General features: G+C 41.1%; 1 protein-coding gene across 2 annotated transcripts in view; it reads right to left on the minus strand.

Moving 5' to 3' along the window:
* The window catches only part of esyt1a (extended synaptotagmin-like protein 1a), a 159,698-nt gene that overhangs the window by 43,968 nt on the left and 94,451 nt on the right, over positions 1-21,279 (minus strand). For both annotated transcript variants that reach the window (XM_060821180.1, XM_060821181.1), the window contains 6 exons: positions 20,515-20,635; positions 16,440-16,616; positions 9,927-10,009; positions 8,897-8,945; positions 3,668-3,757; positions 1,892-1,987 (listed from right to left, as the gene is read on the minus strand). In XM_060821180.1, the coding sequence (XP_060677163.1) occupies positions 1,892-1,987; positions 3,668-3,757; positions 8,897-8,945; positions 9,927-10,009; positions 16,440-16,616; positions 20,515-20,635 (616 nt within the window). The remainder of the gene's footprint in view (positions 1-1,891; positions 1,988-3,667; positions 3,758-8,896; positions 8,946-9,926; positions 10,010-16,439; positions 16,617-20,514; positions 20,636-21,279) is intronic.

A 21,279-nucleotide genomic window follows, 5' to 3' on the forward strand; every position in this document is an offset into this window, starting at 1 on the left:
GGGGGAAATGTTGTTTGACAGGCTTGATTTAGTTTTGAAGGATGACTGGGTGTGTAGATGAGGATAATTCAGTTGATGTAGTCTGCATGGACTTAGGGTAAGGATTTGACAAGGTGTTGCATGGGAGATTTGTTGAGAAAGTAAGAGCACATGGGTCCAGAAAACCTTCACAGATTGGATCCAAACTGTCTTAGTGGCAGGAGGTAGAGGATGATGGTCAAAGGTTGTTTTTGTGACTGGAATCCTGAGTTCAGTGTTGTACCACTGGGTTCAGTGGTGGGTCCCATGCTGTTTGTTATATACATTAATGATCTGAATACAAACACAGTAGATTTGATAAGTAAATATATAGATCACACAAACATTGGTGGTGTGGTAAATGACTAGGAAGAAATGATCAAGAAGCAAGAATCATCACAACATTTAAGAGCTATTTAGATGAACCCTTGAAACACTATAGCATACAAGGCTTTGAGCCAAGTGCTGGAAAATAGAATTAGATGCTTGATGACTGGCATGGACACGATGGGCTGAAGAGCCTGTTTCTTTGTTGTAAAACATTACAACTCTAAAATGAATAACTCCACATTTCTCTCCACTACACTTCATTTGCCATTTGTCTGCCAATTCCACCAACTTGTCCATATCATCAACGTCATAGAGTCATACAGCACAGAAACAGACACTTCGGTCCAACCAGTTCATGACGAACATAATCCCAAACTAAACTAGTCCCACCTGCCTGCTCCTGGCCCATGTCTTCTCCAAACCTTTCCTATTCATTTACTTATTCAATGTCTTTTAAATGTTGTAATTGTACCCACATCCACCACTTCCTCAGAAAGTTCATTCCACATGCATCGTTTGTGTAAAGAATTTGCCCCTCGTAGTCCGTATTAAATCTTTCTCCCCCACCTTAAAAATATGCCCCCTTGTCTTGAAATCCTTTTAAAGTTTTCCTCACTATTCATAAAGCTTCCACTTTTCATATCATCTACAAACTTTGAAATTGTGCCCTGTTCATGAATGTCTTGGTCATTATCAGGAGCAAGGGTCCCAAACAATGACCTTCGGGAAACTTCACTCTAAACCTTCCTCTAAAACATCTATTACCACTACTGTTTCTTATCACTCAGTCAGTTTTGAATACATGTTACTATATTGTCTGTTTTATTCAGAGTTGTAACTTTACTCCCAAGTTTGTTATGTGGCACTGTATCAAATACTTTTTGGAAGTCCATGTCTGCCACATCAACAGGATTGCACTTGGTTAACCTTCTATTACCTGGTCAAAGTTATCTCCATCAAATTAGTTAAACATGATTTTTTGTTCAAAAATCTTTGCTGGCGTTCTTTAATTAAACTGCATTTATTCATGTGACTTTTAATTTTGTCCAGAATTATTCTTATAGAAGCTTTGCCATCACTCAAGTTAAACTGATTGGTCTGTAGTTGCTGGGCTTATATTTTTTGGGGACCAGAGTGTAGCATTTCCAGTCCTCTGACACCTGATAGCATATAATCAGGAAAAGCACATGATCCCAATACCAACTTCTAGGGAACCGCTGAAATCACAGATAAAATAGAAGTTGTATGCAGAGTGGGGATTTATTCAAACTTCCTTTGATCACCCTTTTGAAGTCATACCATTGGTGAACCATACAACAGAGTAACCTGAACACCAAGAGTGTCTCACTGGACAGATGCCAATTTTGTCAGGTTGAAGCAGTGTGAGTATACCCCTACCAAATTCAACATTCAGCATTACAGTCAAACAGAAGGATTGAGGTTGAAAGACACTGTTGGTGTTATATTCTCACAGTTCAGCTACAGCTGTGAAATGGGATCTATTGCTGATTGGAGATCCACATTCTGTGATCATTATACATACCGGAAGATCCTGTGCTTGGTCCACGTAGACAACCATGATAGCAGCAGAGGGTTCCTCACTGTTCTGCACAGTGATGGAGTTATTAACCATCAGTGCCTAAAGATAACAAACAATTAGTATATTTTGTAGACCACAATTTTGAGGGTATTTAGTCCTTTGATATCTTCTTCTTGCACATGTCACTGACCACACATTTATCAAGTTACTGACTTGTAGACAGGCTCCAAATAATACAAGCCACGTTCAACATGGTCTCCTGGACTAGCTTTAATTGCCCAATAAGATAAAAGAGGAATGTCCCAGATTTTGTTTTGACCCTGATTGGTCTTGTTTTTGTTTTACCTTTCCTATGAAATTTTATGGACTTAATGGATGGGAAATGTCTTAATCATGAACCAAAAGCATTACAACTTTGATGGGAAGGAATAGGTGGACCAGCTGGTCTTTGCCTATCCAGTATTTTTAATACGTTATGACCATGAAAGGATAGTTTCTTCCCGAGCCCTCCACCAGAACCTGCTTAAGCTGGAGCTATGACATTCTGACCTCATAACGACTCGCTCTCTTATTTGCTCTCCTCCACTCTGCAGGAATTGTTAAGTGGAAGCTCAGGTTGTAGTGCAGTCTTTAATTGTATTGTAAGTATGGTATATGTTTCAAAAAATGACATAAGCTGTATTTATGTTAGAACTCAGGTGGAATTTAAAACTACAGTAAGTGCTCTCTGATGATTTAGCTAGTAAAGGTAGTATCTAACCGAGCTTTACAGATCAAGGTCCCACCTTCAATCTTTGATCAGAGCTGAATTAACTAATCTCAGCATGGATAGTGGTCTGGGATGCTACATTTTCCCCATGCCTTCCAGATGTGGGAAGTAGAGAATAAACTAGGGTTCTTGCTCCTGCTTTCTATTCAGTGATCCATGTGGGAAAGTGTGTGTGGGGAGGTCAAATGGTATTGATGTATTCTACAGTGGAATGGTGTGATGGCATTCGTGTAAGGAACTGACACTTGGGCAAGGCATTCAAGCCTTCAGGAAAGGAGGAGGCAAAACTTTTTTTTAAAATCTCAATTTCATCTATGATCTCTTAGGACATCACTGAAGCTTATGAATAAATCAGAGGGCTCATTCATTCTCACCATCCATAATTTTACATATAACATTGAATAGAACATAAATCTCCTATTATTTGCAGTCAATGATTAACTGGTGATATTCCAGTTATAAACACACAGTGATGTGCAAAACCTTTTTTCACACAAGTTGTTAGGGTATGGAATGCGTTGCCTGAAACACGCTGAAGGCAAGTTCAACTGAGACATTCAAGAGGGCATTGGATAATTTTTGGGGGGGGGCAATGTTTTGCAGAGATATAGGATAAAAAAGGAGGCCATTGGCACTAGGGCGTAGAGCTGGACTCGATAATACAACCAGTAGAGGCACAATGGGCCAATCACTTCCTTCTGCACCATAATAATTATAGTTGTGATCCCAATACTGTTTGTGAAGATAATATTAAAGTTAACTATCATCTCAAAGGCAAGGCAACACTGAGTTACACGATCATCTCAAGGGTGATGCTAGTTATGCATTTAGTGTATACACTTGATAATTTCAAAGTTATTTTTGAGCTAATATTTCAATCTAATAATTTGAATTTTGAGTTGACTATGTGTTGAAAATCATGCATAACCTCAAAGGAATGGTAAGCTACGGTGTGATTTCCAAAGTGAGTGATGAGCATCTTACATGTAAGCTTTAATCTTTGGAATTACCTGTTCCAGTTTCGTTGGGTCACAGTACAGGGACAGCCACTCCAGTTTCAGACGAATTTTCCCTCTCTCAACATCTTTCAGAGTGAACCACTGCACATAGAGAGAATATTAGGGTCAGGCATCGGGCAAATATCACAAGACAGGCCACAAAGTGAAATAATGCCAAATAGGAACAACAAAATAGTTCACACATATCAGGTCTAAATGTAATCGCATCTTTAATAATTCAATATGAATCTCCTCACAGCTGTTCCCAATCTGCATTGTTGAAAGTCTTACAGAGATAAAAACAATTTGTATTAACATAATGTCTTCCAGTAAAACCTCCCAAGGCACTTCACAGGAGTATTAAACCAAATCACATAAGGAGATATTGGTAGACAGAACATAGCACAGTACAGCATAGTACAGGCCCTTCAGCCCTTGATGTTGTGCCGACCTTTTATCCATCTCTAAGATCAGACTGACCTACAATCCCTTCATTTTACTATCATCCATGTGCTTACCCAAGATTTGCTTAAATGTCCCTAATGCATCTGACTCTACTACTACTGCTGGCAGTGCATTCCATTCACCCACCACTCTCTGTGTAAAGAACCAACCTCTGACATCACCCTAAACCTTCCTCCAATCACCTTAAAATTATGCCCCCTTGTGACAGCCATTTCTGCCTTAGGAAAATGTCTCTGGCTATCCACTCTAATCGATGCCTCTCATCATCTTGTACACCTCTATCAAGTCGCCTCTCACCCTTTTTCGCTCCAATGAGAAAAGCCCTAACTCACTCAACCTTTCTTCATAAGACATGCCCTCCAGTCCAGGCAGCATCCTGGTAAATCTCCTCTGCACACTCTCTAAAGCTTCCATATTCTTCCTATAATGAGGTGACCAGAACTGAACACAATATTCCAATTGTGGTCTGACCAGGGCTTTATAGAACTGTAACATAACCTCACAGCTCTTAAACTCAATACCCCTACTAATGAAAGCCAATACATCATACACCTTCTTAACAACTTGGGTGGCAACTTTGAGGGATCTATAGACATGGACCCCAAGATCCCTCTGTTCCTCCACACTGGCAGGAATCCTGCCTTTAACCCTGTGATCTGCATTCAAAAACGACCTTCCAAAGTGAATGACTTCACACTTTTCCAGGTTGAACTCCAGCTGCCACTTATCAGCCCAGCTCTGCATCCTGTGAATGTCCCGTTCCACCCTACAACAGCCCTCCACTATCCACAACTCCACCAACCTTTGTGTCATTGGCAAATTTACTAACTCACCCTTCCACTTCCTCATCCAAGTCATTTACAAAAATCACAAAAAGCAGAGGTGCCAGAACAGGTCCCTGTGGAACACCACTGGTCACCAAGCTCCAGGCTGAATACTTTCCATCTAATATCACCCTCTGTCTTCTATGGGCCAGCCAATTCTGTATCCAGACAGCCAAATTTCCCCACTTCCCATGCCTCCTTACTTTCTGAATGAGCCTACCATGGGGAACCCTATCAAACGCTTTCTAAAATCCATATATATCACATGCACTACTTTACCTTCATCAATGTGTTTTGTCACATCCTCAAAGAATTCAGTTAGGCTTGTGAGGTATGACATGGCCCTCACAAAGCCATGCTGACTATCTCTAATCAAACTATGGTTTTCCAAATAATCATAAATCCTGTCTCTCAGAATCCTCTGCCATAATTTGCCTACCATTGCCGTAAGACTGACTGATTTGTCATTCCCAGGATTATTCTTATTCCCTTTCTTGATCAAGGGAATAACACTTGCCACCTTCCAACCATTTGGGACTACTCCAGTGGACAGTGAGGATGCAAAGACCATTGCCAAATGCGCAGCAATCTCTTCCCTCACTTCTTGTAGTAACTAGGATATATCCCGTCTGGCTCAGGGGATTTTCAAAATTTTCAGCACATCCTCCATCCTAACATCAACCTGTTCGTGCATATATCGAGCATGGTCCCTCTCAGTAGTGAAAACTGAAGCAAAGTATTCATTAAGGACCTCCTCTACCTCCTCCGACTCCAGGCACAAGTTCCCTCCACTATCCCTGATTACCCCTACCCTCACTCTGGCCATCCTCTTCTTCCTCACATAAATGTAGAACGCCTTGGGGTTTTCCTCAATCCTAGCCACCAAAGTTTTCTCATGCCCCCTTCTAGCTTTCCTAAGTTCATGTCACCAAAGCCTTGATCAAAGAACTGGATTTCAGGGGGGTCTGAAAGGAGAAAAGAGAGGTCGAGAAGTTTAGCAAGAGCTTGAGACTTTGTCAGCAATAGGCTTAACCAGCAAGCATCGAGCTAGACGAATTGGAAAAAATGAGTGACAGAGACCTGATGCCTGGAAATGTTTTGTCATCATTGACTTTTTAGGAAGTTCTCAGCCTAAATATTCTTCTCATGGCTGAACAACATCAGTGGGGCAAAATAAAGAGGGCTTTAATTTGGATTTAACTGCCCTGAATGGGGTCTTAACAGACAGAACCACACCATTTGCTTCAACTGGTCGAACTGCTGTTTTTGCCCCACAAAAGTTTCCTTCCAGCCCATCAGCATATCCTTCTAAATTAAAAGCAATTGCCAAGCACAAGCATTCATCTCAGGGCAAGAGCACATTTCTTTGGGGTAAATTACAAACAAAGAGTTCGAGCAGGTCATTTAGTCCCTCAGGTCTGCTCTGTCATTCAATAAGATTATGGCTGTAACCTCAAATCTACATTCCCACCTACCCAGATGACTTTCAACCTCTCATTTAACAAGAATCTATCTACTTCTACCTTAAAACTATTGAAGGACTCAGCTTCCACCACCTTTTCAAAGAGACATTTCCAAAGATGCATGGCACTGTTTAAACGGGTGACCCCTGAATTTTAAACCCTAGTTCTAGTTTCTCTCATAAGAGGAATCATCCTCTCTATATTTAATTTGTTAAGATCCCTCAGGATTAATCAGGTTTTCTTTTACTGTTTTAAATTGCAGTGGATACATGCTTAACCTGTCCAACATTTCCTCCTAAGACAACCCTTCCATTCCAGGGATCAGTCTGGTAAACCTTCTCTGAAATGCCTCCAAAGCATTTGCATCCTTTCTGAAATTACAGTGACCAATACTCTTTGCATAGTACTGTAGATGTGATCTAATCAGTGCCGTATATAACTAAAGCCTCATCTCTTTACTTTTGCATTCAATTCACCTCACAAATAAGTGATAACATTGTTATCTTTCCTAATTACTTGTTTCTACATACTTACCTTTTGCAATCAATGCATTAGTACATCCAAATCTCTCTGCAATTTCTCATCATTTAGATAATGTTTCCTTTTTATTATTCTTGACAAAATGGACAATTTCAATTTTTCCCACATTATCCCTTTGCCACATCTTTTCCCACTCACCTAATCTCTTAGGACTTATACACTTAATGGTAAGGTCTGAGGGACTGTTGCTGAGCAAAGAGACCTTGGAGTGCAGGTCCATAACTCCTTGAAAGTGGAGTCACAGGTAGACAGGAAAGTGAAGAAGGCATTTGGCATGCTTTCCTTTATTGGTCAGAGTATTGAGTACAAGAGTTGGGAGGTTATGTTGCAACTGTACAGGACATTGATTCGGCAACTTTTGGAATATTGCGTGCAATTCTGGTCTCCTTCCTATCGGAAGGAGGTTGTGAAACTTGAAAGGGTTCAGAAAAGATTTACAAGGATGTTGCCAGGATTCGAGGATTTGAGCTGTGGGGAGAGGTTGAATAGGCTGGGACTGTTTTCCCTGGAGCGTTGGAGGCTGAGGGGTGACCTTATAGAGGTTTATAAAATCATGAAAGGCATGGATAGGGTAAATAGACAAGGTCTTTTCCCTGGGGGTGGTGGAGTCCAGAACTAGAGGGCATAGGTTTAGGGTGAGAGGAGAAAGATATAAAAGAGACCCAAGGGGCAACTTTTTCACGCAGAGGGTAGTGCGTATGTGGAATGGGCTGCCAGAGGATGTGGTGGAGGCTGGTACAATTGCAACATTTAAGAGGCATTTGGATGAGTATATGAATAGGAAGGGTTTAGAGGGATATGGGCTGAGTGTTGACAGGTGGGACTAGATTGAGTTGGGATATCTGGTCGGCATGGACGAGTTGGACCGAAGTGTCTGGTTCCGTGCTGTACATCTCTATGACTCCTGATGAAGGGTTTATGCACAAAATGTCGATTCTCCTGCTTCTCGGATGCTGCCTGACCTGCTGTGCTTTTCCAGCACCACACTCTTGACTCTGATCTCCAGCATCTGCAGTCCTCATATTCTACTAGTTTAAATTATGCCCCAGGATAAAAACCCAATCAAGTTTGAATTTATTGTTTTGTCAACATCGAACCAGTGAGACGATCCAAAGTTGGGGCTATAAGAATGTGGACGTTTTGAAAATTGGTCAGAGAGCAACTGCCGTAGAGAGAGAAACTCCTGGAGAGCTAATTGTCCATCTAATATCTTTCTCTCAAAGAAGTTAGAAAGCATTCTCTATCAAAGGTACCTTTTCATGTGAAACATGCAATGAAAAAAAGATGACCCAGGGAGAATAGTGAAGACACAGAAGAAGACAGAGACTGTGTGGCTTTGAAATTAAGTTAATGTAATTTTAGTAAGTGTCTTATTGGAACAGTGTATTGTTATAGAGTTGGAGGCAGATAGTAAGCAGTTAAGAGAAAGGACGGTTTAGATCTGTGAATAGTTTTTGTTTAATGTTCACGTTTAGAGTTAGGAAGTAAATTGATGCTATTTTCTTTAAATAATGGAATTTAGGAGTTCTTAGTCACAGATCATGAGGCAAGGTATGCTTTTCTGGGTGTTTGGTTTAATTAACAGAGGGGTTCACCGCTGTGTCATAACACAAGCCCAAAATGCAATTAATGTGTTATATAAACATGCCACAAATGATGCAATCCTTCCTCAAACAGCATATGACTAGAAATGACAGAATGACATCATCCCATGACTGTTTAATGCATTCCGGTCAAATTTCTTTGTTTTAATGGAGATGTAATCTATTTATTCTAAATTGTTAAGGTCACTTCTAAAATGGTAGAATTTTGTCATACATTCATATGATAACATCACCAAAAATAACTTGCACTCTTTAGTTTTGTCTGGATTTTTCATGAAGATAGTGCCCTGTTATTCTTCTTCCCTTTGGCCAGCAGTTAATGTCAGCATCTCCGCAACTCCTTACCTCTTCCACTATTTGATTTTTCATTACTTCCCCAAGGTCCAGCTGCATTCTGAAAGCAAAAGAAATACTCATATCATCCTCTCACACCCATTCTAAGCACATTGGTGTTCGAATAAGAAACAATCAAGGCCCCTCGGAACATTCACAAAAGAACGGGAATCAAATAACGGGGGGGGTGTTGGCAGTGTACGATAAATGATGGGGAAGTGATCTGTAAAAGTACAAAGGGACAGGTTACTATTTCTACATGTTTTCTGTTGATATCCTGCAATGGAAAACCTGTTTAATTTATTATTGCTTGAGTGTTCGTTTGTTTATATTTTACCAAATCTCATTCAATTTAGTTTAAAAGTAGCAATATTTAGTGTCCAAGTCAAATGGTTTCTTTTTAAGAGGGCTCAACATAACTTTTTAATATACCATAACCTGGTATTATTCATGGAGCTAATTTTCCTAATATTGAGCTCGTTAAGTGGCAACTCTTGTTGAGTTTGCTTCTGATATATTGAGTATTGTAACAATATTTTTAATTACAGTAACACTGGACACAAACATTGTCACATGTATCTCCATCTTGTGATACTTTATCAATTTCCCCTGTAAGTTTTATTAAAAATTTACTATTAGCAGTTCTTCCATGGCATAGATGATATGTTGCTTTATAAACACGAATTGCACAACCCAATGCGCAACAGGTTACATTCCTGTTTGGTTTGACATTGCTTGGATGGTGATCTGCAAGACTGGCTTGATTGCGAAGCATAGATTATCCCGAGTTTTCATTATATTCATTCCATGGTTGTGATGCAGATTTGTTGTTTTTCATTGGAGTGCTAGATTACAGGGGCAGTAAACAGTTTGAGGATGGCAATGTACACTTGCAGAGGCAAGTAATGAGGAATGTGACAGGTGGCATTTGGAGACAAAGTATTAATATAAAGCCAAATGAACACACCTATGCTCACACAGTCCTAGATGCAGGACCATTAATACTGACTCATACATGTACACAAATGTTTAGTGCTCTCACCTGCCCAGGAAATCGTCCTGATCTGGGTCTTTATCAAATATCTCAATTTCCAACAGTTGACCAGGAACTTCATGGATAATCACCTGTGAAGTGTAGAAACTCAAGGGTCAGAAAAGAGAACTCACAGGATATACTGCTATTCAAAACTATCCTTTTCTATAAATTCCAACAATATAGAAATTTAGTTTTTCCATCTCTCAGAAGTTGTTTCATTCTCTCAAAATCAATGGTGATTTTGCCCACTTTGTGATCATAATACACTAAAATTAGCAAATGGAAAAAAAACTTAATTCCAAAGCAGAGCATAATTCTATCATATCACTATCTAGCGCTAGATATCAGCAATGTGCTCACTGGGGCAAAATTGGACAACAGTTGTTTGTGGCTGTTGCTGAGTTAAAGACGGATACGGCAGGTGGGAAAGAAATATTAACTGAGGGGATTCTATGCACAAGTTACAAAATCTGCTTTGCTGATCAATAATGTCGTTGGAGCATCTATATGCACACTGCTCATACTCCACCCTTTATCTGTGGACAGCATATATCATGTATAGTGGATAGGAGGGACTGCAGTGTTATTTGGTGATGCATACAAGGGAGTCTCAGTTTCACATCATCACTCACCTAAGTGAAAAGCTAGGTTGAATTGTTGTGTAACCTCTTAAGTGAGTAAATAGGGAAATAGTCACTGACAAGCATGACTGATGGAAAAGCATTTCAGTAGCATTAGGGATAATGCGATTAATTTCAATGTCATACAGATGGTACCAGTACGTTGCAGAAGCTGATTTCTTTTTAGGGTGACACTTAATAGTTTTGCTTCCCTCTTTCATTATAGAATATCCTTTCTAGTCACATGTGGTATATTTCTGGATCTCTTGACATTTTATTTTTGGAACTGATTGCTGGCAACGTAACGTGAAAATGATTCTTTTTCGTAATGACCCTCCCAGAAGTGAAATGTGTGGCTTTTGTTTATTTGCAATTATATATCAACAATTGTAATATTGCTGTGGTTTATTTCAATATGTCATATTTCATCATGTAGTGCAAATCATTTGCTTTTGCATGATGCGCAACATGCTGTGGTCAAAAGGGTTGATGCCAGTGGGGCAACTCTTGTTCTACAGGAAACACACACATTCTTGCACTCCGACTTTATTGAAAGATTTTCATGACTTGAACCTTCCAGTCCTGATTAAAAAAAATTTACCAGTTAAAAAAGTAACTGTTTCAGGTACATAATTCTTTAAAGTTTATGTCACATATCGACAGGGTGGTTAAAAAGGCATTTAGCATGTTTGCCTTTATTGCTCAGACCTTTGAGTACTTGAGTTAGGACGTTATGTTGAGATTGCACAGGATATAGGTGAGGCCTCTTCTGGAATAATGTATCCAGTTCCAGTCACCCAGTTATAATCTCTAGTTATTAAACTAGAGATTATTCAGAAGAGATTTATCAGGCTATTGCTGGGTATGGAAGGTTTGAGTTATAAAGAAATGCTGGGACTTTTTTCACCGAAGCGTAGGAGGTTGAGAGGTGACCTGATAGAAGTTTATAAAATAATAAAGGGTGTAGATAAGAGTTAATGGTAGTTGTCTTTTTCAATGGATGGGGGATTTCAAGACTCGGAGGCACTTTTTTTTAAGTGAGAGGAGAGAGATTTTTTAAAAATCATGAGGGGCAAATTTCTTATATAGGGGGTGGTTCATGTGTGGAACGAACTTCCTGAGTGGATGTGGGTGGATCACTGCATTTAAAAGATATTTGGATAAATACATGAATAGGAAAGGTTTGAAGGGATATTAGAATTAGAACAGAATTAGAATTAAAAAAGCCTTTATTGTCATGCTGCACTCAAATGAGTGCAGTGAAAAGTTTGTAATGTTGCCTCTTGGCACCATCTTAGATACTGGGTGCATAGGTACAGATACTTTAAGTGTTGTTATTGGAATTGAAACAAGGAAAAAATATTAGCATGGGAATACAGAGTTTAAAAGTCCAGAATGAGAATAAAAAGTGCCTTTAAAATACTCAAAATATAGTCCTTTGTCACTGAGTCAGTGCTCGCCAGGCTTCAGAACACGAGGCCACGCTGCCTCCACACACTGGCCTCTATTCAGGACTCACCTCCAGAACACATCCACCCCAGTCCCCGCTCACTCTGCTCCCGCTCCGGGCTCCGGTGGCAACTCAGCTCCCAGCTTAGCCCACACTCGCTCTGCTCCCACCCTGGGCTCCAGCTGTGATTCACTTCCAGGATTCTACCCACTCTCACGTTGGATATGGGCCAGGATCAGGCAGGTGGGACGAGTTTGGTTTGGGATTATTTTCAGCATGGACTGGTTGGACTGAAAGGTCAATTTCCATGATGTGTGACCCTACGCAGTTCAGTCCCTACTATGCTGAAATTGGAGAATATTCTCCATTTCAAATATGATGCTGGCTAAGATGCTGAGAAAAAAAAGATAATCACCTTTGATGGAATACTGCTCCTTTCTCCCATACTGTTAGTGGCAAAGAATATACCGGTCACCAAACATCTCTCAAGTATTATGTGTGGTCTATTGCCCAGAGAAACAGGGAAAGAGGATGGACAGACTTATAACTTCCAGAGACAGCCATTTTAAACTTAAAAATAAATAGCTAAGTGAACACTGAAACATTTGTCTGAAGAAAATCATTCATGGGATGTGGGCATTGATGGCTTGGCCAGCATTTATTGTCTTCCCTGGTTTCCCTTAAGAAGGTGGTGGTACACCTTCAGTAGAAATGCTGCAATCCACTTGGTGTAGGTAGACCCATAATGCTGGTAGGAAGAGAGCTCCAAGATTTCGATCCAGCAACAGTGAAGGAACTGCAATATACAGAGGAACGTCGATTATCTGAATGAGATAATTCATTGGAATTGAAACAGGGCACTATTTCGTTCGGATAATTGATTTTACCTTAAACAAGGGAAGCCATACTGATCGAAAGCTGTGCTCGACTAGAGAATTTGTTTAAATCTATAATTTTAATGAGTGTGTCATTTAAACAAACTAATCCTTGCAGTCTGCAAATTACAGGTTAAACTGAGAAGGACTCAGCATCACATAAATACTGTAGATCAAATCCCAGTATCAAACAAGGTCCTGAACAGCTTCTACAATCGCAAGAGCATTTGTCAGTTTCCGGAAACTCAGTCTCGTGATAGAAAGACAGAAACACTGCCTCGTGCAAGCATTTACGTTCACGACCATTTTGTTTTTAATGAACGGCCGGTAAAGTGACGGGAATACCCCGTGCTGGAAAACACTTACTTTTGCAAAAGGCTGTGTAACAACCCTTACCTAAAAAATATCCAGTCGCTGATGCTTGAGCTGCTTGTGTTTCTTTGTTTTTGCCAGCGTTTTCACGTGTTCTTCTGTACAGGTAAATCAAATACACTTACCTCTTTGATACAACACTTTTGTGGGACCCTGAAATCTTCTTTGGATAATCCGAAATTTGGATAATCCGAAATTTGAATAATCGAGGTTCCTCTGTGTTTCCAAGCTAGGATGGTGAGGGGCTTTGATGTAGTGGTGTTCCCTTGTACTGCTGCCCTTGTTTTTCTGGAAGTGGTCATGGGCTTGGAAGATGCTTTCTAAGAAGCCTTAGTGAATTTCTGCAGTGCATCTTGTAGATAGTACACACTGCCGTTATTAAGCATCAGTAGTGAAAGGACAGGATGGTGGAGGTGATGCATGAGGTTCAGTCAAGCAGACTGCTTTTTTCTCAATTGTGTCAAGCTTCTTGTGTGGTGTTCGAGTTGCATTCACCCAGACAAGTGGGGAGAATTCTATCACACTCCTGACATGTGCCTTTTCAATAGATGGGCTTTGGGGAGTCAGGAGGTCAGTTACTCACCACAGGCCCCTGGCCTCTGACCTACTTTTCCAGTCATAGAATTTATATGGCCAGTCCAGTTCAGTTTCTGTCAATAGTAACTCTCAGGATTTTGTTAGTGGAAAATTTACTGTTGGTAAAACCATTCAATGTCAAGGGACAATGGTTAGATTCTCTCGTTGGAGATGGTCAGTTTTGTCTCAAGTGCTAGGCAATGTTACTTGCCACTTATCAGCCCAAGCACGAAAATTGTGCAGATCTTGCTGCATATGGGCACAAACTGCTTCAACATCGGAGAAGTCACAATGCTTCAAAACATTGTGCAATCATCAACAAACATCCCCACTGACATCTACATTTTCTGATGTGGGGACGGTCATTGATGAAGCAGATTGGACACTACCTTGAGAAATGCCTGCAGAGATCTCCGAGGATTCAGATGATTAACTTCCAACAAAAACTATCCTGCTTTGTGCTAAATGTGACTCCCACCAGCGGAGGGATTTCCCACAATCCTCATTGACTAAATTTTGCTAGGCTCCTTGATGCCATACTCACTCAAATGCGTGGTCTTGATGTCAAGGGCAGTCACTCTCACCTCCCATCTGGAATTCAGCTCTTTGGTCCATATTTGAACCAAGGCTATAATGAGATCAGAAGCTGAATGACCCTGACAAAACCAAAACTGGGCATCACTGAGCAGGTTATGTCTTTGCAAATGCTGATTGATATCATTGTTGATGACCCTTTCCATCACTTTACTGATGATCGAGAGTAGACTGATGGAGTGGTAATTGGGTGGATTGGATTTGCCCTATGTTTTGTGGACAAGGCAGGGCTGGACAATTTTCCACATTGTTGGGTAGATGCCAGTATTGTAATTGTACTGGAGCAGCTTGGCTAGGGGAGCGACAAGTTCTGGAGCACAAGTCTTCAGTACTGTTGCCGGAATGTTGTCAGGACCCATAGCCTTTGTAGTATCCAGTGTCTCCATTCATTTCTTGAATCGAATTGGCTGAAGGCTGGCATCTGTGATGATGGGGATCTCTAATGGAGGCCGAGGTGGATTGACACTTCTGGCTGAAGATTGTTCGAAATGCTTCAGCCCTATCATTTGCACTGATGTGCTGTGCTCCACCATTGTTGACAGTGGAGATGTTTGTGGAGCCTATTCCTCCAGTGAAATGTTTATTTGCCTGCCACCATTTACAACTAGACTTGCCAGCGCTGCAGAGCTTAGATCTGATCCATTGGTTGTGGAATACTTAGTTCTCTCTATAATATGCTCCTTTTCCATACAAGTTTGGTAGCTTCACCAAGTTGACGCCTCATTTTTAGGTGTGCTCGGTGCTGCTCCTGGCATGCCATCGTGCACTCTCCATTGCGCCAGGGTTGACCCTTGGCTAAAATTAAAGAACTGCAGCTGCTGGAATTGGAAACAAAAAACTTCTGGAGAAACTTAGCAGGTCTAACAGTAACTGGGGAGAGGAGGCAGAGTCAATGTTTTGGATCCAGTGATCATTCTTCAGAACATTAACTCCGATTTCTCTTGACAGATGCTGCCAGACCTGCTGAGTTTCTCCAGCAATTTCCGTTTTTGATCCCATGGCTTAATGGGAGCAGTAGAGTAAGGGACATGCCTGGTAAAATGTTTACAGATTGTGCTGAGTATGATTCTGCTGTTGATGGTGGTCCACAGCACCTCATGGATGCCTTCTTTAGTTGCTAGATCTGTTCAAAGTCTGTCATATTTAGCTCAGCGATAATGCCACACAACATGATGGAAGGTATCCTCAATGTAAAAACAGAACTTCATTTCCACGTGGACTGTGCAATGGTCACTCCTATTGATACTGTCACAGATGAACGCATCTCTGCTGGGAAAATTAAGGAGGTGTAGGTCAAGTAGGTTTTTTCCTCCTGTTTTTCTTCACTGCCTGTCGCAGACCCAGTCTGGTAGTTATGCCCTTTCAGACTCGGCCAGCTCAGTCAGTAGGGCTGCTGCCGAGCCAATCTTGATGAGGGACATCGAAATCTCCTACCCAGTGTATGTTCTGTGCCCTTGCCACCCTCAGTGCTTGTTGCAACTACTGTTCAACGTGGAGGAGCACAGAGTCATCAGCCAAGGGAGGATGGTGCGTGGTAATCAGCAGGTTTCCTACCCCATGTCCAAAGCAATACCATGAGGTGTCAGAATTAATGTTGTGAACACCAAGAGCACCTTGTTCATGACTGTGTATCACTACGCCATCATCTCTGCTGGGTCTGTCCAGAGTTGGTGATGGTAGTGCCTATGACACAGTCATACTCATGGAATCACACCTTACAATGCCAGGCAGTCACTTTATGAGTCTGTGGGACAGTTCTCTCAAATGTGAGACAAGCATGCAGGTGTTGGTTAGGAGGGCTCTGCAAGATTGACCAGGCTAAGTTGCTGTTGTAGGTTCAGGGTGAAAATGCCAGAATTCCCTGACATTCACAAATTTGAGTCCTGCTTCAGATTTTAAACTTGTACAGCCAGTATACCACAAAATTGTTTTCCTGGGAATTGCAGAAGTCATATTTTAAGCAGCAGGGATGCCAGAACCTGCTAGTTAAAAGGTTGAAATGACTATGAGACATGCAATCATATTCACCCACCTCATACATTTCATTCCACTTGGGATTCACTGTTTCACTGACAGTCTTGCTCATGAATGCCTGTGTGCCCACTCGTACAATTGCATATGGATCAGACTTTCCTTTAATGAATCCCTTAACGTAGGTGTCCTTTGATTCCAGGCTTGCTGCTTCAATTAGATAGATCCGCACTATTCCCTAGGGATAAATAGACAAGTTTAAGATTTCCTTTCTGAAGGACTGGATTACTTCACATGGAATAAAGAAATGCTGTGGAGTGTAGAAATAAAAATTAACTGAGTACAAGCCACATACTCTGGATATTTGTTTGGTGTTAGCAATAACACAGGATTTCATCAAATAATATGGCAGCAGCACTAGTTTTCACCCTTTCTGCTCCTGTTATCACCAGAGTAGAGTATATTTCCCAGAGAAGTTATTGCCACTCTAGTTTCCTGGTACTTGTGGCACTGAAAATGTTCTATCTGGAGGAGCATCAGTTCAAAAGTAGACTGGTGGGGTCGGGACCATTTTCATCACCATGTAGGCAGTTAGTTGGCAGATGTTGTATCCCACTGAAATCAATGAACAAACACCTTACAATGTGCCCCATCTAGTTAGCACTCAAGGGGTGAAGTTAAAAATGTCTATTCACACAAACAAATCAAACCATAACTATAATGCTATAATTGGTTGGTGAGGGATTTTGCTGCTTGCACACCACCAAAGCAGCACCATCTTGGAGCAATCCCACCACAGGAGTTATGATCCCAGTGAAAAGAATACCAGACAAACTAAATCCTTGTTAGGATTTGGCTTGATAGACAGTAAGAATACAACGTGTGGAAGAACAAGGGTCAGAAAAATTAGTAGCAGGAATTCAAAGTTGAATTGAAATGCCCAAAAATCTTAAGTATTCAAACTTGAACAAAACAAATAAAAAATAATAATGACTAAACAGATAGACTAGACAGATAGGACAATGATTTAAAACCACATACACTGTACATTAGGTGGCACGGTGGTCGGCACTCCTTCTCTTACCTGTACTGAGCAATCAATGGCTTCCAGTTAGCCTGAGCTACGTTCTATGGTATGGAGCAACCATACCCTGGGATCTTTCCTGAGTCCAAACTACGTGGAGTCTGCTAACAAAACTTGTGCTGCCTGGAAGTACTAGTTCTGCTCAGCATTTGCCCAGCTCCAAACTGCAAGTGAACACCTCTCCCAACAAATAGGCAGCTACATTGAAACTCCATGCTGTACATCTGTATGACACTATGACTCCAAGAGAACATTGTTAACCTCCACCTATCTCCATGATGACATGGTCTGCTTTGCTATCTTCAAACTGACTTCTCGGATTTACTGCTTGCTTTTAAACTAATTCAGCTCCAACTCCAAAATAGAGACATAGAAATGCAGATGCTGGAAATCTGAAACACAGAGCGTGGAGAAGCAGGGCAGGTCTGGCAGCATCTGTATTTAGAAACAGTTAATGTTCGCAGTACAGTGACCCATTGTCAGAACTGAAGATAGCTGGGGAAAGGTGGAATTTATGCTAATAATGGAGTGGGGGTGTGGAATTGCATACAGTTCAGGTTGCCATGTTATAGGAAGGATATTATTAAATTGGAAAGGGTGAAGAAAATATTTACAAGGATATTACTGAACTGGAAGGTTTGAGTTATAAGTATGGGCTTTTTTTTCTCTGAAGTATAGGAAGTTGAGAGGTCACCAAATAGAGATTTATAAAATCATGAGAGGCATGGATAGGATGAATAGCAAAGTTCTTTTCCTAGGGTGGGGGAGTTCAAAAGTAGGGAAATCATATTTAAAAGGGAACTGAGGGGCAACTTTTTCACACAGAGGATGGTGTGTATATGGAATGAACTGCCAGAGTAAGTGGTAAATGCAGGAAGTCACAACATTTAAAAGACATTTGGACAGGTACATGACTAGGAAACGTTGAGAAGGATATGGGTGAAATGCAGGCAAATGTGAGTAGTTTAGTTTGGGAAACCTGGTTGGCATGGACGAGTTGAACTGAAGGGTCTGTTTCCATGTTGAATGACTATGATTCAATGAATAGGCAAATAAAGAGATTGCTGGTAAGCCGTGAGAGATAATAGCACAGTGGGGTGCTGTCAAGAAGTGTAAATGATTGAAAATGGGTTGACTGTGCTGGGAGCAGCCCATATAGGACGGGACCTAGCGGTGGCAGAGGGTGATTACGTTCTGAATTTGTTAAACTCAATGTTGAGTCCCAAAGGATGTAAGGTGGAAGATGAGATGCTGTTCTTCCAGCTTGCACTTAGCCTCACTGGAGCACTTCAGCTAACCTGAGACAGAGATGTTGGCCAAGGAATATGGCAGCGTGTTAAAGTAGCAGAAAACTGGAAGCGCAGGGTCATTTTTTTGGTAGAATGTGAGTGTTTTGCAAAATCGTCACCCAGTCAGTGTTTTGTCTGCCCGATGTAGAGGAGACCACATTGTGAGCAGCGAATACAATAGACTAGATTGTGTGAAGTGCAGCTAAATCATTGCTTCCCCAGAAAGGTGTGTCGGGGCCTTGGATCATGTAGGTACAGAGGAGGTAAATGCGTAAATATTATCCTTTCCTCAAATGCACTGGAAAGTGCCATGGGGGTATGGGAAGGTGATGGGAGCAGAGGAGGAATGGACCAGTGTGTCTTGGAGGGAGTGGTCCCTGTGGAAGGCTGACAAAGGAGGGGAGGGAAATTGTGTGCGTGGTGATAGCATTCTGCTGGAGGGGGAAGAAATGGCAGCTTATGAGCCTTTGGTTGTGGAGGCTGGTGGGATGATAGGTGAGGACTGGGGAAATCTATCATTGTTGTGGGAGGAAAGGCAAGGGAAAGGTGAGATTAGAAATACAGAAAAAGGTCAGACGCAGCTGAGAGCTGTGGGGATAGTGGGGAATCCTCGATTGAAGAAAAAGGTGGATGTTTCTGAGGCCCATCTCCAGTTCTGATGAAGGGTCACTGGACTCAGTCCTGTGTAAGAAACTTTACCTACTAATGTACCTGTCTAAATGTTGTTTTACATGTTGTACTTTACCCATGGAAGGTAAGATTTATGGAAGGTAAGATTTCAATTCACCTGACCTGCACATCTTTGTGACTGTGGGAGGAAACCGGAGCACCCGGAGGAAACCCACGGGGAGAATGTGCAAACTCCACACAGACAGTTGCTTGAGGTGGGAATTGAACCTGGGTCCCTGGCGCTGCGGGTGGCTCGGTGGCTCTGTGGTTAGCACTGCAGCCTCACAGCACCAGGGACCCAGGTTCAATTCCCGCCTCAGGCAACTGTCTGTGTGGAGTTTGCACATTCTCCCCGTGGGTTTCCTCCGGGTGCTCTGGTTTCCTCCCACAGTCACAAAGCTGTGCAGGTCAGGTGAATTGAAATCTTACCTTCCATGGGTAAAGTACAACATGTAAAATCAATCTTGTGCAATACAATTCTATCAAACAAATATGTGCTGCCTTTTGTTTAGGTGTTCCAATCAATCAGTTGCAATTTTGCAATTACTAAAGCCCAACACTAAACCTGAACTTCCTAGCTGTTATCCTCTTAAAGAAACATGACCCCAAATATTTAAATATGCACCAGTCTTTTATTGCTATAATTGCATTTATCCCATACTCTATCATTAAAATTTAATTCCTTAAACTAAAAGTGATATACTAAAACACATGAACCATTGTTAATAGATTCAAACTAAGAGACACAGACTTCCTTTGTGCAGTTTACTGACCATAAAAGGCCAACTTCTCTCCCAGTCCCAGCTTTTACCCTGTTCTTAAAAAAAATTCAACCTGTTCAGAGGTGTTATTGTGCACATCTAGAGCATTTGAGACTTGAAACCAGGTCTCCTGGCTCAGAGGCAGAGACATTACCACTGCACTATGATAGCTCCTTTACATATCCAGACATCAAATAATCAATTAAGAGCCATCATCTATTGCTGTTCTAATCTTAATTACTTGTTATATTAAGACCACAAACTAGGTATTTGCAACACAAGAAACAATTTTATTGGCAATAATTTGGTGAAATCATACAGTGTGATACATACCCGAGGCAGGGGAGAACGGAGCTCAGCCACATGGAGTTCTCCAACAAGAGGGCAGGTGATTCGGTTTGGCAAAACCAGGAAAGAAGCAATGGTGTCCATAAGTACCGAGTCAGACTTTGAGCTGTCCAAGGAGAAAAGAGAGAGAAGACAGGAGAGAGATAAGGGCGAGAAGGGAGAGACAGTGAGGAGAAAGAGTAAAAAATATATAATGGATATAAACTTAAAAAGGCACAAAGCTATCTAAAGGTCAGGACTATGAAAAGCAAATACTTTTACTGAAATGTTTCAGGTGTACTCAAATAAAACAAAGAACTGCAGATGCTGGAAATCTGAAACAAAACCAGAAATTTCTGGAGAAACTCAGCAGATCAGGAAACAGAGTAAACGTTTCAAGTTAAGTATGATTTCTTCAGAACTATGGACTCAAATATTAACTGTTTTCTCTCCACAAACGCTGCTAGAGTTGCTGAGTTTCTCCAGCAATTTCCAGTTTTGTTTCAGGGAAACTCTCTGGTATTTCTAACTGTTTGCTGTGTTTCCGAACATGCTGCTTTCAAAACTATCTATTGACAGGATTCCCTGTAGGATTCTGTGATTGTTGTCTTTTAAACAAAATATTAAATTCTGAATAAACCATATAATTCTCAAAATACTGCATATTTGTGAAATTATTGCTTACATTTTCTAACGTGTGTTAGTTTGTTTGGATATGAGATGTAACTTTTGTGGGGAAAAAGGTAAAAAGAAATCCAAAACTCCAGAATG

This window comes from Hemiscyllium ocellatum, chromosome X (assembly GCF_020745735.1).
Source record: "Hemiscyllium ocellatum isolate sHemOce1 chromosome X, sHemOce1.pat.X.cur, whole genome shotgun sequence".
Taxonomy (NCBI): Eukaryota; Metazoa; Chordata; class Chondrichthyes; order Orectolobiformes; family Hemiscylliidae; genus Hemiscyllium; species Hemiscyllium ocellatum.